This window comes from Rhinopithecus bieti, unplaced genomic scaffold (assembly GCF_001698545.2).
Source record: "Rhinopithecus bieti isolate Rb0 unplaced genomic scaffold, ASM169854v2 scaffold_5216, whole genome shotgun sequence".
In the NCBI taxonomy this organism is placed as follows: Eukaryota; Metazoa; Chordata; class Mammalia; order Primates; family Cercopithecidae; genus Rhinopithecus; species Rhinopithecus bieti.
The window spans coordinates 279,488-296,397 of NW_016805021.1; the positions used below are offsets into that span (position 1 = coordinate 279,488).

General features: G+C 41.4%; 1 protein-coding gene across 1 annotated transcript in view; it reads right to left on the reverse strand.

Moving 5' to 3' along the window:
- The window catches only part of ARSB (arylsulfatase B), a 195,697-nt gene that overhangs the window by 95,767 nt on the left and 83,020 nt on the right, over positions 1–16,910 (reverse strand). Inside the window, exon 5 of the mRNA XM_017870901.1 lies at positions 1,168–1,411. Coding sequence (XP_017726390.1) covers positions 1,168–1,411 — 244 coding nt within the window. The remainder of the gene's footprint in view (positions 1–1,167; positions 1,412–16,910) is intronic.

A 16,910-nucleotide genomic window follows, 5' to 3' on the forward strand; every position in this document is an offset into this window, starting at 1 on the left:
ATGGCTTTTTACTCCAAAATACTCCATTGTGTATTTCCTTTAACTAGAAACCTGAAACCTACTATTCTTGAGCTGGGACACCTTGAGTGGGATGAAGAGATGGCATGAGGAAGTCCTCTCCCCCTGGCCACTAAGGGACAGTCAATCAGGTGCTACCCCCAAACAGAGCTGTAACACTAAACAGAGGTTGAAAACCATTGCACTAGACAATTGTCATTTCACCCATAAAAATAATACCTCCAATATATGCATATTTATTTATAAATTAGATTTATATACAAGTCTACTAACATATTATGTGTCTTATAAAACATATACTTTAAAAAGGATGAGATGAAATTGGATATCAATACAAATACAATATTGAAATTTTCTTCCTATACTCCAAGGGAACATCTTGCATTCTCTAAGGCATGTGCCTCCCAACCTTGGGGGCTATTGCTCCATACTGTGGGCGTTAAACAGGAAAAAGACTACCATGATTTCCAAATCTGAGTCTGGGTTCTGCTCCCTGAGGTATCTCCTTCACAGCAGCCCGCTCTATCTATCACAACATACTACTTTTTTTGCCTTCCTGGCACTTATCACCACTGGCAGTCATCTTGCTCATCTGTGTGTGTTCACTTGTCCAACACCTTTTTCCCCTGACTAGAATACAGCTTCCTGAGAGGCAGGATCTTCACCGACTTGTTCATTCCTAATTTCTCAGTATCTAGAACAAGGTATGGCACATAGTAGGTACTTGTTAGATACTTGTTAATAAATGGAACTAAACATATCCCTAGTTCCTATCCCAGCTTTCCGCCCACTGTTTTGCCCTCCATTCTTCCAGCAGGCAACAGGACAAGTCCCCTGACCCCCTGCAGGAAGCTAACAATACCCTAGCCTACTTCTAAGCAAAACTTCACAGCTTCAAAGACCTTCCATGGAGGGGGATGGGCTGAGGACAATCTTGTTCTTCACGTAAAACACGGGCCCACAATCTCAAATTTATAATTTACAAATATATATCCTTACAATATCTCTAAAGGCATTTATCTTTCTTAAAAATCATGTATTTGTAAGGTGAACTATCACTTTAACACAAAAGCTATCATTCTTGCTCATTGGAGTCAGGTTGCTCTTGGAGTTTCTGTCCTGGGAGGAAAAAGGGAAGGATGTAGGTACCTGATGGTTTTCCACACGTCGAAGCCATCCAGAGGCTTGGTGCCATTGGTGTGTCCCCCGGCCAGCTTCACGAGTGTTGGCAGCCAGTCAGAGATGTGGATGAGCTCCCGGTTCTTCACGCCCTTCTGCTTTAGCAAGGGGCTTGCCACAAAGCCCACACCTCGGACGCCTCCTTCCCACAGGCTCCATTTTCTTCCTCGAAGGGGCCAGTTATTACCCCCTGCCAAAGTCTGCCCTCCGTTATCTGAAACACAGTTAGGTCTTGGCATGAGGATGATGTTAACTCTTAAATACATTTAAGAACAGAGACGGCCGGGCGCGGGTGGCTCAAGCCTGTAATCCCGAGCAACTTTGAGGCCGAGACGGGTGGATCACAGGTCAGGAGATCAGACCATCCGCTAACACGGTGAAACCCTGTTCTCTTACTAAAAAAATACAAAAATTAGCGGGCGAGATGGCGGGCGCCTGTAGTCCCAGCTACTCCCGCGCGCGGAGCTGAGGCAGGAGTAATGGCGTGTGAACCCGGGAAGGGGAGCTTGCAGGAGCCGAGTCGCGCCACTGCCACTCCAAGCCTGGCGACAGAAGCAGACCTCCCATCCAAAAAAAAAAAAAAAAAAAAAAAAAACCAGAAACTGTTTGTACATGTTATTAAATGGTGCTTAAAAAATAATAATAATAATAAAACGAAATATTCCTGCCTCCCACCCTAAATTCCCTTTTCCCATTGACATTGCCTTTCACTACTCAGACATAACTAAGGCCCAGTGTGACACATATCTACCTTTAAATCCTCCATCGAGAGGGCCACTGGAAAACAAAGCAGACCCTTGATGATATGCACTTTGGAGAGATCCCTATGCTAAATAATCCACTAAACTTCAAATACACCTCTGTAACTTTGTATAGCATGGGAAAATGAGTCCATGGAAGCTGGGACCCTCCCCATACGTGAAGAGAAAACTAAGTGAATTTTACTTCGTGACTTAATGCTCCTCATAAGTGGGGAAAAAAACTGACCTTTTTGTTTTCCTCTTGGAAAAAAAAATTCTACAATTTAAACTGGAAAATGAATTAACATTCCATTCCCTGGCAATAACATCTCTTTCTAAAGTGTGAAAGCTGAGTATTTCTCTAGTGGCTGATAAATGTTTCTGTAAACAGAGCATTGGATGGAAAAAATAATTGTGAAAAAAATTCTTCCCTTCTTGACAGGATAGTGAAATAAAGCTTCATTATGTACAATACCAAGGAAGAGAAGCTTTCTCCTCCAAGACAACAGAGGGAATAGGGGATCTTGGCAAAGACAGGGTAGAAGTTAGTAGAGTAACTGAAGTTAAGTATCTGCCCAGCCAGGTGAGGGCTCAGAGTTACACATTAAAGTGGACAGTAGAAAAGAAAAAGTACAATTTCTTATATACTGAGGTTATAGAATCATACAAACTCCCAAAGTTTCCACATATTTAGGTGACTTTAGAGACACATTTAAAATAACACATACTTTGCATTAAACTTAAAAAACAAACAAACAAAAATATTACCCAAATAAGCCACATGAGGGCAGTATGACAGACCTCCTGCTGTATAGGATGTTACATATAAAAATTTATTAAGAAATTAGAGATCTAGGCCGGGCGCGGTGGCTCAAGCCTGTAATCCCAGCACTTTGGGAGGCCGAGACGGGCGGATCACGAGGTCAAGAGATCGAGACCATCCTGGCTAACATGGTGAAACCCCGTCTCTACTAAAAAATACAAAAAACTAGCCGGGCGAGGTGGCAGGTGCCTGTAGTCCCAGCTACTCGGGAGGCTGAGGCAGGAGAATGGCGTGAACCCGGGAGGCGGAGCTTGCAGTGAGCTGAGATCCAGCCACTGCACTCCAGCCTGGGTGACAGAGCGAGACTCCGTCTCAAAAAAAAAAAAAAAGAAGAGGAAAGAGAATGAACATTTGTTAAGCACTGACTGCACTAGGAATGACTCTGATTTTGCATTATCTCTCACAGCATCTGGAGTTGGCAGACCTGGAATAGAAGCCTGAGGCCAGACACTCACTAGCTGTGTGGCCAGGGGTGATATACCACCTCAGTTTCCTCATCTTCATGTGGAAATGACGATCCCTAATTGTTTTAGTCCATTTTGTGTTGCTATAACAGAATACTGAGGCTAGGTAATTTGTAAAGAAAAGAGGTTTATTTGGCTCACAATTCTGATGACTGATAAGTCCAAGCGCTGGGCAGTGGCATTAGTTGCTGGTGAGGGCTTTTGTGCTGCATCACAACATGGCAGAGAAGTGGAAGGAGAAGCAGGTGCAGGTAAAGAGGGACCAAAGAGGAGGAAGAACCTCACTTTGTAACAACCCACTCTCCTGGGGACTAATCCATTCCCTTGAGAGTGAGAACTTACTCCTGGGAGACAGTATTGATCTATTCATGAGGAACCCACCCCCATGACCCAAACACTTCCTACTGGGCCCCACCTCCCAAGACACACTGGCAATTAGACTTCCAGATGAGCTTTGATGGGAACAAACCACATCCAAACCATAGCACTACTTCATCTATTATGATGGAAGTGAAGTGACAATGCTTATGATCTTTTCTTGGCAGGGTACCTGACACAACCTAAGTGCTCAATAAATGGTAGCAACTGCTGCTGTTCTTAAAATTTACAGCAACCCAAATAGTTTAGTATGATAAGCATTTTGTCACTGTTTTTAAAGGAGGTTTGAAAAAGTCAAACAGCGAATAGATGGCAATGCTAGGATTCCAACAAGGTCTGTGTGACACCCCAGGCCCCTGCCCCTGGAGCACCATGCTCCTGCTATCCCTAGTAGAGAGTGGACTCACACAGGTAGGCCACAGAAACTTTCACTTCCTGATGAAAACCACAAGTACGGTCACCCTCAGCAAAGTGTACACTCTTCCTGTGAGTGTACATAGGAAGTTATTCCAAGGTGATGGTAATTCCTTTTAGAGAAACCTTAGCTGCTGGTAGGGAAGAAATTCAAGGCTCTACTGCCAAAGAGACATTTGGTGGAGCCTTTAACACACCAGTTCTCAGTTATTTTCTGTGCTTCTTGAAAGGGAGTAGAGAAGAGTCTTGAGTTAGATCAGGTGAGGAAACAATTCTTCAACACATGGGTCGGTGACAATCTCATCATTTGACATCACAGACTTACAAGAACCTTTCCTCAAACCTCCCCAAAGCACTTCTTGACAAAAACTCAAGGCCCAAACATTCACTCAGGCCAGTTTTTGAAATACACATTCCATTTCATATTGAAGCTGAGCAGACCCGTATATTCAAAACAACAAAAGGTCACCATCAGTAGACAGAAGAAATTCCTCCATGTTCATGATACTGTACAGAGTAACAGTCACCCATAACCAATGTATCGAAACTTAGAAGAAGGTGCTGTTCGTGTGATACAAAAATACACTGGAAAGAAATGCCTACACTCTTCTCATGATATCAAGAAAGGCTGAGACAGAATGATTATTTCACTCTGTTGTCTGGATTGCTATAAGTGATGCTGGCTCAATACTTTAGAAGCCTGTTGTCTGTTTTAAATAGATACACTTCTCTGAGATATTATGTAGTGTCCTTCAGTTGCACATGTTTGTTAGTGCTCAACAGAAAGTACTGGATGAAGATGGTGGTGGAAATAAGAGTGGAGATGATGGCGACAAGGATTCTAAGAGCGGCTCTTCAATCATGACTCAGATAGGAAAATTCTCTGGGTTGTACAGAGAATTTGGCCACTGTTGCTACTGTAGGAAAGGGAAGGTATTTCCACATATCATTAGGGGAGGCCACGGATGTAGTGAGTGTGACTGTTTTTGCAATTAGCTCTCTGTGATGTTTTGCCATTAGCAATAAGCGATTCTATCAACAGCTATTTTTTCCAAGAGCACTCCAAAGAGAAAGCACTGTCAATGGACACATGTACAACTTCTCCAAGACTCTCCTGGCATAGCGCCAACCGCAGATGTGGCCTCAGGAGAAGGGCAGTTCAACCTCGCCTGTCCTTGTACCCCTACAGATGGCACTTGGCCAATGGTTGCCACTTATCAGCAACGGGGCAGAATCCACTGAGTTAGGCCATTAGTTGGTTAGCTATATGAGAAATCGGGTGAGGTCCATAAGTTCTAGTTCAGTCTCCTGGGTATTTCAAAGAGTTCCACATAAAACTGGTCGGAGTAGCAACAGTAATAAAATAAGCTCTTTTACAACAAGGTGGAAAAGGGAGTTTCCCATATTGCTCACTGAAGTTTAACAGAAATTAGAATTTAAAAAGACAATGGAACCATCAGCATTTCAAAGATGTTTCTTCTTGTTTTCCCTTCCAGTTTTATTTTTCAGCAAAAGGTAATTTCTTTCTTGTTAAGAATTCATTTTCAAGAGAAATTTTTGTTTCATTTCCTGACTGACATATGAAAAAACTTCCAAATCAAAATAAGATGACGCCGGCTCCTAAAGGAAGCAAAGAAACGTTTTTTCAGGGAGATGGTTTTGCAGCAATGTTTTGGCACAGGGAAAATCTAATTATAAGGCCTTTGCTGTATAAAAAAGAAATGTCAAAATAAGACAAACATTATCATATACAGACCGTAAATCTCACTTTATTATTCATTATTGAACAAAAATAACTGTCAAAAGTCATGGAAAACATTGGTTTGCCAAAGATCTGAGCAAAACATTAAGTATATGACAATGAAGCCTCATCCATATCCAGCTGATAAAAATCAAGATGAAACCATGACAACAGCATTAATTTTTAGGACTACTCCCCAAACAATTTAATGTGTGGCTTGGCCGTGGACGGCTGCCCCGAAACATCATCTCCACCCCACCATCCCTGTGGATGCTTCAGCCGGGGCTTACCCTATCCATCCTTCCCACCCTGACTCAAAGATCACAAAAGGAAAAGCAAGGAAGGCTCTAGCAGCCAGCCTCATACCAGGCCTGGACATCTCTCTGAACACGGCCCTGATGCAAGGGTGACTGACAGATAAGTAGGCAACATCATTTCAAAAATGGAGAAGTCTCTTTGTCCCATAAAAGTATCTGCTTGTTGATGGTTGATTCTTTGGATTTTTTAAAATTACTGAGATGCAAACTGGAGTGCTAATATATGTCTTGGTAGTCATCTAAAGGATTCAGTAAATTCAGTCTTCTCCTGCTAAAAGATTTTGGAGAAGATATTCAAATTACATTCTGATATTCTCAAATCTTCTCTATTTTTTTTTTTTTTTTTTTTTTTTTTTTTTTTTGAGACAGGGTCTCACTCTGCCAACCAAGATGGAGTGCAGTGGCACAATCACAGCTCACTGCAGCCTCGATCTCCTGGGCTCAATCAGTCCTCCCACCTCAGCCTCTCAAGTAGCTAGGACTACAAGTGTGTGCCACCACGCTTGGCTACTCTTTCCCTGTTGCACTACATTGAATCATTTCTGACAGAATGTGCATTTGGTTCTGCCAAGTTTATCTTTAAAATAGTTTTCCAATCATCCCCCCTTCTACAGCCCATTGCCTCGGGTCAAGCACTCCTCTATCTGGGCTCCTGGGCTAATTTATATACTGCTTCAAGTTGCCACCAGAGGTGTTTGTAAAACCCAAAATCATTCAGGCCACATGCATGTTTAAAGACCTGATTGCTTTCCAATCAGGAAAAAGTTCCAACTTCCAGCCCACATATAGAATCCCTCAGATCTGGCCCCAACCTCCTTTTGGGCATCAACTCCTGTCCTCCCCCATAAAAAGGGCCCTGAGCTTCAGTCACGTCGAACTTCTCCCTGTTGTTAGAATATATCATGCCCTTTCATCCTAATTTTGCCTTTGCACCTGCTGGCTTTCTTGCCTACAATGCCACGGGTTAAAGATCACATCTTCTGTGAACCTGCCACTTAGTGCCCTAGATGGTCTTCATTTCTGCTCTGTATTTCCCCTATATTTTATATGCACATTTTCTACTATACTTAGCTCTGTCTATTGTTCAACAGTTGTTCATGGCTTTGTCTTCCCCACGAACTCTGCTCCTCAAGAGCAAAAGTTTCTTATTGTTTGTATTTCCAAGACCTAGCACAGGACCTGCACAGAGAAGGGCTCGATGACTTGGAGGAACGAATAAATGGGGAAAAGGCCACTCACCAAAAATAGAGGTTAAAGGCACTAAACATTAACTTTGGTCACTGCATTGTTTTTTCTAAGCCTTTGTCCAGCTACTCTGTGACCTTGCCTTTTCACTGGCCATTCTACATACTGCTGTGTAATCTATAGGAACTGGCAAGGGGTGCTCTTGGACCCCAGTGAGGATTTAAGTAAATCAAACCCACAAATATCAGATTTGTTTATCTAATCTGGTTCCTGGTCAGCTATGTTGGAGTCTAAGAGGGTTGATTAGGAGCATTTCATGAAGCATCAGTCCTGGCCTGGAAGAAAGAACTCACTCATTCCTTTAACACATCTTTCTTGAGTGCTGCCATGTTCCACAGACCACTCCAGATCTGGGAAAAGGGCAGCAAACATGATGGACAAGGTCCTGTCCCTCATGGAGTAAGTGAGAAAAAGAGATAAGATGTCTCCATTCATGGTAGGCAATGACTGGGCTTTGTGGAGGAGCTGAAACCATAAGGACAGGACAGAGCCAGCCAAGTGACCATCAGAGAGATGAGAGCCCAGGCACAGGGAGCAGGAGGCCGTATGCAATCACACATTGGAGACTAGGGTGTCTGTGTCAAGGCTGCTCCTTAATTAAAGACTAATTATACTATTAGGTATACTCTGCTGCCAGAAGTTAAGGAAAACTTGAGCTAAATGATGACTAGATATAAACAAAAAGGTATAGGTCTAGGTGTTTTATGACCATCATCACTTTCCCCTATTACCCCTACTGCCCCATGTCTAATTTCACTGAAATGCAGGGAACTGAGAGGAGCTAAGCACTGTGAGTTTGGGCAAGTACTCAATCTCTGAGCCTAAGTTTCCTCATTTGAGAAATGAGGATAACAAAATACCCACCTTAATATTGTGCCTGGCATAGAAGTAGTGCTAAATAATATTAGCTATTTTTATTTATGCCAGTCATCAGCACCAGCAAAGTACACAGAACAGAACAGGCTCCTATCTGGATATTTATTAAACATATATTAGATTTAAGTATTATAGACACACTCCAAAACATCATGTTTTCATAAGATGAAAGTATTCTAAGAATAGTGTCCTCCTAGATTGCATTCTCTATTCTTTGTTTTTTTTTTTTTTTGAGATGGTGTCTTGCTCTGTCACCCAGGCTGGAGTGCAGTGGTGCAATCTTGGCTCACTGCAACCTCTGTCTCCAGGGTTCAAGCGATTCTCATGCCTCAGCCTCATGAGTAGCTGGGAATACAGGCGCCCACGACCATGCCCGGCTAATTTCTATATTTTTAGTAAAGACAAGGTTTTGCCATGTTGGCCAGGTTGGTCTTGAACTCCAGACCTCAGGTGATCCATCCACCTCTGCCTCCCATAGTGCTGGGATTACAGGCATGAGCCACCACGCCAGCCTGCATTCTCTGTTCTATAGGTAATTTCTTGAGAAGTGCAACAACACAATGAATTGTGAGGGGTGTTGTTACTATCAGTGGAGAGCCAGGATAACGCCTTTCTGTTCCCATGAGTTTAAATAAAGGACATCAATTATCAAAGAAGAAAACACTATAACAATGGCCTGAGATTCAAATTAAACACCAGAAATTGAAGATTTGTTCAAATACACATTTGATTATTTGTAGGGGTTTAAAATGGTTTGCAGCATTCAGGGTAGATAAGTGCTCTGACCACCAGCTTAGACACTAACCAGGCTTTACATCTTGACTAAGAGCACCAGCAAGGAGAATGTCCAGCTGGGCTAGCAAGAGGAGGATTCTGGTGGAGTGCAACTGGCAGCCAGGCACCAAATAACCAACCGATATGGTTTGGCTGTGTCCCTACCCAAATCTCATCTTGAATTGTAGCTCCCATAATTCCCATGTGTTGTAGTAGGGACCCAGTGGGAGATAACTGAATCATAGGGGCAGATTCCCCCACACTGTTCTCGTGGTGGTGAATAAGCCTCACAAGATCTGATGATTATATAAGGGGTTTCCCCTTTCACCTGGCTCTCATTTTGCTTTTGCCTGCTGCCATGTAAGATGTGCCTTTGCTCTTCCCTCACCTTCCACCGTAATTGTGAGGTCTCCCAAGCCACGTGGAACTGTGAGTCCATTAAATCTTTTTCTTTATAAATTACCCAGTCTTGGGTGTGTCTTTATCAGCAGTGTGAAAATGGACTAATACACGGATGTAGCCACCAAAAGATTCAGATTTAAAAGAAGATGGATGCAGGGAAAAGGCAAAATCAGGCATGAATGAGAATTAAAAAGAAAAATGTTATAAAAGGTTGTAGTAAAATATTTCCTCACTTTAATGAGGCTAATGCCATTTCTTATAATGCTAAGATACCAATGGGGTTTTATCCCTCCTTTAACATTTATTAAGGATGAAAAGATTCCAAAGTCTGTTGAAAGACTGAAAATGTTTGTTCTCTACAAGTTATGGAACTGGAAACTGGAAAACAGTGTCCTAATTTATTACTTACTGGCAAGCAAACAACTTAACTTTTTCCTGTAATTTAAAACATAAGTAGTCACAGATCTTGGAGATCTTTAGATGAAAGTTGTAAGGTAAGTATAAAATGTTGAGGTGCTCTCACTTAGGAGGTATGGGTAATGCTAGGTTTAATCTTCATATTCAGAATCCCCCTGACAAGTAGCACAGAAGACCCATGTTTGACGTATTAAGCGAGTAAAAGTACCAAATGTTTGTTCTGTCCTTTTAAACAACTAAAACCCTGTTTGTTTTTCCTATTGTTTAATTTTTAGGAATGTTTGATATTTTTTACTAATGGATTTCTGGGCAAACTAATTTTTTGGCACCCTTGCAGAGTATTACAGTTTACTCACACATTATTCGGCTCCCCTTTCAGACCTAAAACCCACTGAACGCGGCCAGATGATTTTGACTAGACAGCTATTTATCCTTCAGTAATGCCACTAGAGAAGTAATGAATGCGAAAAGTACCACACAAGTGCTGGAGAGTCTGGCAAGTTCAAGGGCAGCAGGAGAAAAGTGAAAATACCATCAAGACATAGGAACAAACGGAATTGTGGTTTCAAAAGAACAGGTGTACTAACAACTTGCGCGGTGAGAAAGATGGAAATTGAAGTCAATGTGTTTTCAGAGAGTGTTAAGCCAGAGAAAGCTAGCACATTCTATTTGGGTGGAAATCAACTATTTCAATTTGTCTTTATGATTCCAAGTATATAATACAAGTTAAGTGTTCTCAATTTTTATCTTTGGAGCAGAAACAACATTTTACTGAATCTCTACTTCTTAAGTAGTAAGATATGCCTTTAAGGTTACTCAGAAAAATCAATAAACCAAACTGAGTGGACAGAGAGTTTCATTTCCCGAGAGTTCTCTGAAGTTTTGCCAGATTCTAAAGGATCTCACTGGTGTTTCGGTGTTTAATGCAGAGAGAGGCAAACAAAAGTCACGAGAACACTGATGAGCACAATCCTCCCTGAAGAATAACTGGAGAGTAAAACATCTAATGGCAGAAACAAAAATAACTCAATACATCCAAACATGAAGCAGTCTGTTTAAAGAATTTTGAATATTGAATGCATACTTAATAAATCAATAATAACAAGATCCCCTACGGATCTGCAGATGACACTTGCTCTAAAGACAAAGTAAAATAAACTCTGTGAGCCCCCAGAGTCCTGGGCAGCAGCCCACCTCTGACCAGGCCATGCACAGTGAGAGTGAGGGGAGAATCCAGTGATTGACACTGGACATCCCAAGCAGATAAGGAGGCCGCTCAGGAGGCAAGAACATGGAAAGCAGCCTGGGGCTCCATGCCTAATGAGAGGCAAATGGTTAACAGGAGGCCTTGCAGCAGGAGACAAAGGGATGAACAGTCAAGGGCCAGGATGAAAAACCAAACCAATCAACCAACCAAACAAACAAATCAAAACAAATGCTCCTGAGTTACCACAATAGGCACCACAAAGCCCATGAAATTAGAGGCTAACTCAGGGCCTATTCAGTCTCAGACACAGTTCTAGCAATATGTGTGGTGTCTGGTGCCCTAATTTTACAGCAGGCTAGAATCTGCAACTCAGGAAGATGCATACTGCTGGACATAATCTTTGTAGAAGGAGGAAAGGAGAAGAAAAATATAAATCGTAAAAGTAGACCACAAACCAAAGTGTCTTTACCTATTTCTCCGACATTGAATGACCCACACTGATGTATCTTGAAGACACCACTGAAAGATGCATAATACAATAAAAAAATTAAAATGATGACCCTACATCATTAAGACAGTGAGAGACTCATGGCATAATTAAGGATGGTTTAGACCTAGCAAAAAGGTTTATATCCCATATTCCTGTCACTAATCCTATCTATCTACAGCAATACAATGTGCCTGCCTTCACTTGATACCTTGCAAAGGTCACAACGATAAGCACATGAAAACTTTCACTATCCTGGCATAAAGTTAGGCATACAGACTGAAAACAGAGAAAATGATTACAGGCTAAGCAGTATGCCTCATGTGCCTTGCATCTCCACTGGAATGATGTTTCCAAAGAGTAAGTAACAGCTTTTCTCATTCCTAGTAATTCTGTCACCCTGTGACCCTCAACCCAGGAAGCAGGCAGGGAGGTCCATGTCTGGGCTCTGGAAATGGATAGTCAGCAGGTGGATGAGCTAATAGGTTTAGCTTAAGCAATCACTCAGAGTCAGGGGAAGAGAGAGGACTGGAAACGAAGCTAAAGGACATGGCTGTGACCTTAAGCACACATCTTGGGCTCTGCCCCCAGGACTGGATCTAGTGTAGAAGAAATAATGGATGTAGGGATACGAGAATGGAAAGAACCATGCCTCATTCCCTGGAGGAGCCTGGGGGCAGATGAGAGGACAGCAAGACTCCCTGCAGTTCTGTGTCCAGTATAGTGTGGCAGCAGCAGATGACAATGGTTGCATAAGGTGATGGAAGGAAGGCTAGGAGGCTTCTCACACCACAGTGAGGAAGGGGTTGCAGCTCCACTGATGAATGTTTTGGATTTGCTGTTGAGAAGGGCACAAATGTGGCACAGAGATGGTCCAAAGAGTCTCCGCAGGCAAGGAGGTTGCAGCATGATGTAGATGGATGATATCAAAAGGCCAGACAGGAACAGGAATGTTTCTGCAGAGGCTTGTGCAAGGATGACTATGGACCACACACTTCCTTCAGCTCCAATGCACTGGCTCCCTGGAGGGAAGCCAGGATGAGATCATGAATTAACTGAGATGATTTAATTGACTGTAACCAGGTTTCCTCCACCCAGCAGAATAGGGACCCCAGCGGTACTGAGTTCAGTGACAGGGTAAAAAAGAAGTAAGTTATATGATTTGCATATCTAAGTTTGTGCACTGAAATTTGTGATTACTGTGCATATGTGTGAGCACTATGGCTGGATGTCCTGGATTTGATAGATATAATAATTGTGTTAGGTTATTTTGTAGGTGAAATAGAAGTTAAATCCATTTTTATTGTTTTGGTTATTTTTAAGCAGTAATATGGACTCATTCCAAGACTTTACATTTTTGTGTAATCGCAACTATAATGATAGGAAAAGTACTGAAATCAGAAGAAAGTTTGTTTCTATAACATGCCTCTCAAGCTTTTCAAATCTAACACCCCCACCCTTTTCATAATAAATATTTTATAATGCTCCTTTGTCCTGAAATGGAATTTATACACAATACCGTAACTATATGTCTAACTAAAAAAATAACTATCAGTGTAATACAGAGTAGAAAAGGCCAAATAATAATAGCATGTACTTCATAGGAAAATGTGCAGGCTCAATCCTAAAAGACATAGCAAAGTGGTTAGATGATTGCATACAATTATAGATGAAATAAATTTGGACTTAAGGCCATTCTATACTAGAAATACCAAAAAAAAAAAAAAAAAAAAAAAAAAAAAAAGAGAGAGAGAGAGCAGGGATAAATGCTAGGATAAAGATTAGAATATTAATTATATATTAAAACCACACAAAATTACTTTGTGTTTATGTGTAAAACAGACTTAGGTTCTGGTCTCAGAAAATTATAAACAGGCCTTTAATCTTCATGACCAACCAGCAGGGTATTTTGTAAGTTGTACAGGACTTGGGACAATTCCTTACTGTGTGGGGACATTAGGGGCATTGCATCCTGGGCCCCCTACTCACTAAGTATCAGTAACACTCAAGTGAATTTCTAAAATACTCTCAGTAAAAACCACTGCCCTATACAATGGCAGGATTGGGACATACGGCCAGTGATAGGTAGTGATCTCTCTTTCAAGAGGCTTCACAGGTTAGCACTCATTACCTTGTGAATTTAACACAGTTTGGGGTCTGGCCTAAACCTCTGTAAGCTTACAAATAACTCTGTCAGCATATGGAAAGAGGTTCCACTTCTTAGAAGCAGAATCACTGTAAATGATATATATATAATCACAAAGTCAATTAATTGATTTACAAAGTAAATTTATCACAGTGACTGGCATGTTTATGGCCCATGTGAGTGGCATAAATGTATGGGAAATCAAGTTAAAATCAGATCTCCTAGTGAATAAGGACTCAGATATAATATTTGTATTTTTGTAATATGTGAAATCTCATAATTTTTCAGATCTAAAATATATTCTATAAATATAATAAAATACTTATATTTACTATATTCAAAAAATGCACTGAAAGAAAGCTGCTTTAATGAGAAAATTCACCAAGTTTCAAACATTTTTTTCTAGCAACTAAGACTTCAAAAATGATGAATCTAAAGTTCATTCAGGAAAAAAATAGATAACCTACATGCCCTATATTTATTAAAGACATTGAAATTAGTAATTAAAATTCTTCCCACAAGCCAGGTGCGGTGGCTGATGCCTGTAATCCCAGCACTTTGGGAGGCTGAGGTGGGTGGATCACGTGAGGCCAGGAGTTCGAGACCAGCCTGACCAAGATGGAGAAACCCCATCTCTACTAAAAATACAAAAATCAGCCAGGTGTGGTGGAAGACGCCTATAATCCCAGCTACTTGGGAGGTTGAGGCAGGAGAATCATTTGAACCTGGGAGACAAGGGTTGCAGTGAGCCGAGACTGCGCCACTGCACTCCAGCCTGGGTGACAGAGTAAGATTCTGTTTCAAAGAAACAAAACAAAACAAAACCTTCCCACCAAGAAAATTTCAGGCCCAAATGCCTTCATAGGCAAATTCTACCAAACTTTTTTTTTTTTTTTTTTGAGGCGGAGTCTCGCTCTGTCGCCCGGACTGGAGTGCAGTGGCCGGATCTCAGCTCACTGCAAGCTCCGCCTCCAGGGTTTACGCCATTCTCCTGCCTCAGCCTCCCGAGGAGCTGGGACTACAGGCGCCCGCCACTTTGCCCGGCTAGTTTTCGTATTTTTTTTTTTAGTAGAGACGGGGTTTCACCGTGTTAGCCAGGATGGTCTCGATCTCCTGACCTCGTGATCCGCCCGTCTCGGCCTCCCAAAGTGCTGGGATTACAGGCTTGAGCCACCGCGCCCGGCCGTTACCAAACTTTTAAGAAAGGAATAATACTAGTTCTATACAAACTCTTTCAAAAAGTAGATAGGAATCCTGTATTTCACAACTTATTCTATGAGGCCAGCATTACTCTGACACCAAAATGAAACAAAGACATTACAGAAAAGAAAACTACAATGAACATAGGTATAAAATCCTTAACAATATTTAGGAAATCAAATCTAGCTTTATATAAAAAGATAATTAGTTTTCTATTGTTCTAGTTTTCTATTACCACATACTTAGCAGTTTAAACAATACACATTTATTATTGTACAGTTCTACAGGCTGTACAATCCATTCAGCTGCTGAGGCCTGTACAAGTCTGACACAGGTCTCACTGGGCTAATATCAAGGTGTTGAGAGGGCTGCATTCCCTTCTGGAAGTTCCATTTCCTTGCCTTTCTAGCTTCTAGAGGCTGTTTGCACTCCTTGGCTCATGTCTTTTGAGCTTCATACTAGAGTTATGAGTGAATTGCATACCACAAATACAGTAATAGAGTATTCTGAGTTTGTCCAGGTACTTAATTTTACCAGTAGGTTTTATACTTTGAAAAGTTTTCATTTGCACATTAGTGTTTTTTCTTTCAGATTGAAGAACTACCTTTAAGTATTTCTTGCAAGATGGGTCGATGGGTCTAGTAGTGGTGAATTCTCTCAGCTTTTGTTTGTCTGGGAAAGATTTTATCTGTCCTTTATAGTTGAATGATAATGTTGCCGGATACAATATTCTTGGATGGCAGGCTTTTTTTCTCTCTCTTTGAGCAATCTGAAAATGCCATTCCACTGCCTCCTGCCCTGTTTAGTTTCCTTTGAGAAATCTGTTGCCAGATGAATTAGAGCTACTTTATGTGTTACTTGCTTCTTTTTTCTGCTGCTTTTAGGATCCTCTCTTCATCCTTGACCTTTGAGAGTTTGATTTTTCTATGCCTTGCAGTAGTCTTATTTGGGTCAAATCTGTTTGGTGTCCTCTGACCTTCCTATAGCTGGATATTTCTATCTTTCTCAAGTTTTGGAAAGTTTTCAGTTCTTATCCTTTTGAATCGACTTTCTAACCCTTGTTCTTGCTCCACTCTCTCGACACTAACACCAGCAATTCTTAGATTTGGTCTTTTGAGGTAATTTTTTACACATTGCTGGTGGTCTTTGTTACATTTTGTTCTTCTTTCTTTTTTTGTCTCTGATTGTGTATTTTAAAACAGTTAGTTTTTGAGCTCTTTGATTCTTTCCTCTGCTTGGCTCATTCTGCTGCTCAGAGCCTCTTAAGAGTTCTTCAGTTTGGCAAATGTATTTCTTAACTTCTAAGATTTCTGTTTGATTTTTAAAAATTATTTCAATCTCTTTGTTAGATTTCTCTGATAAATTTCTGAACAGCTTTTCTGTATTATCTTGGAGATAGCTGAGTTTCCTTAAAATTGCTATTTTAAATTATTGGTCAGAAGCTTACAAGTCGCCATCTCGTTAGGGTCAGTCACTGGATTTTTGCTTTGTCCTTTGGGGAGACTGTGGTTCCCTGTTTGCTGTTGTTACTTGTGGGTATATGTCTATGTCTTTGCACTGAAGGATTAGTCATTGATTCTAGTTTTCTCTGTCCAGCTTGCTTTGTTTTTCATTGAATATATTTGCTTAATCTTTGCAACTAGGTTGCTGCCTCCTTTTCGGCTCTAGGTGGCGCCATAAGCCCAGGTTCAATTTGGCTCTAATAAAGGGTTGCAGCACTGCCTGTCCCAAATGGGGGAGGTCCCAAAGGGATTATCCCAGGTATGTTCCACAGGCTCCTGGGCAGGAACCTCTAGTCAGCAGTGTGGGACCTGTGGAATGTACCTCCTACAGTGTGTTGCTGCTGAACAGCCACTCTGATTTGGTGTCTCATTTGGCTGAGTTACAGAGCAGAGTTTCCAGGGTTGGGGATGGTAGTCTCACCTTCTGACCTTTGTTGCTGCCTGTTCTCAGAGATATTTCTTCCTACAGCCACTCACAATGCTTCCCACGAGTTAAGGCAGGGACAGGACTCCTGCTGTGGAACTCAAGAAGGTGAGGAAGCTGGTTGACCACCTCAATTTCACTTTTTCCAGTGTAAAA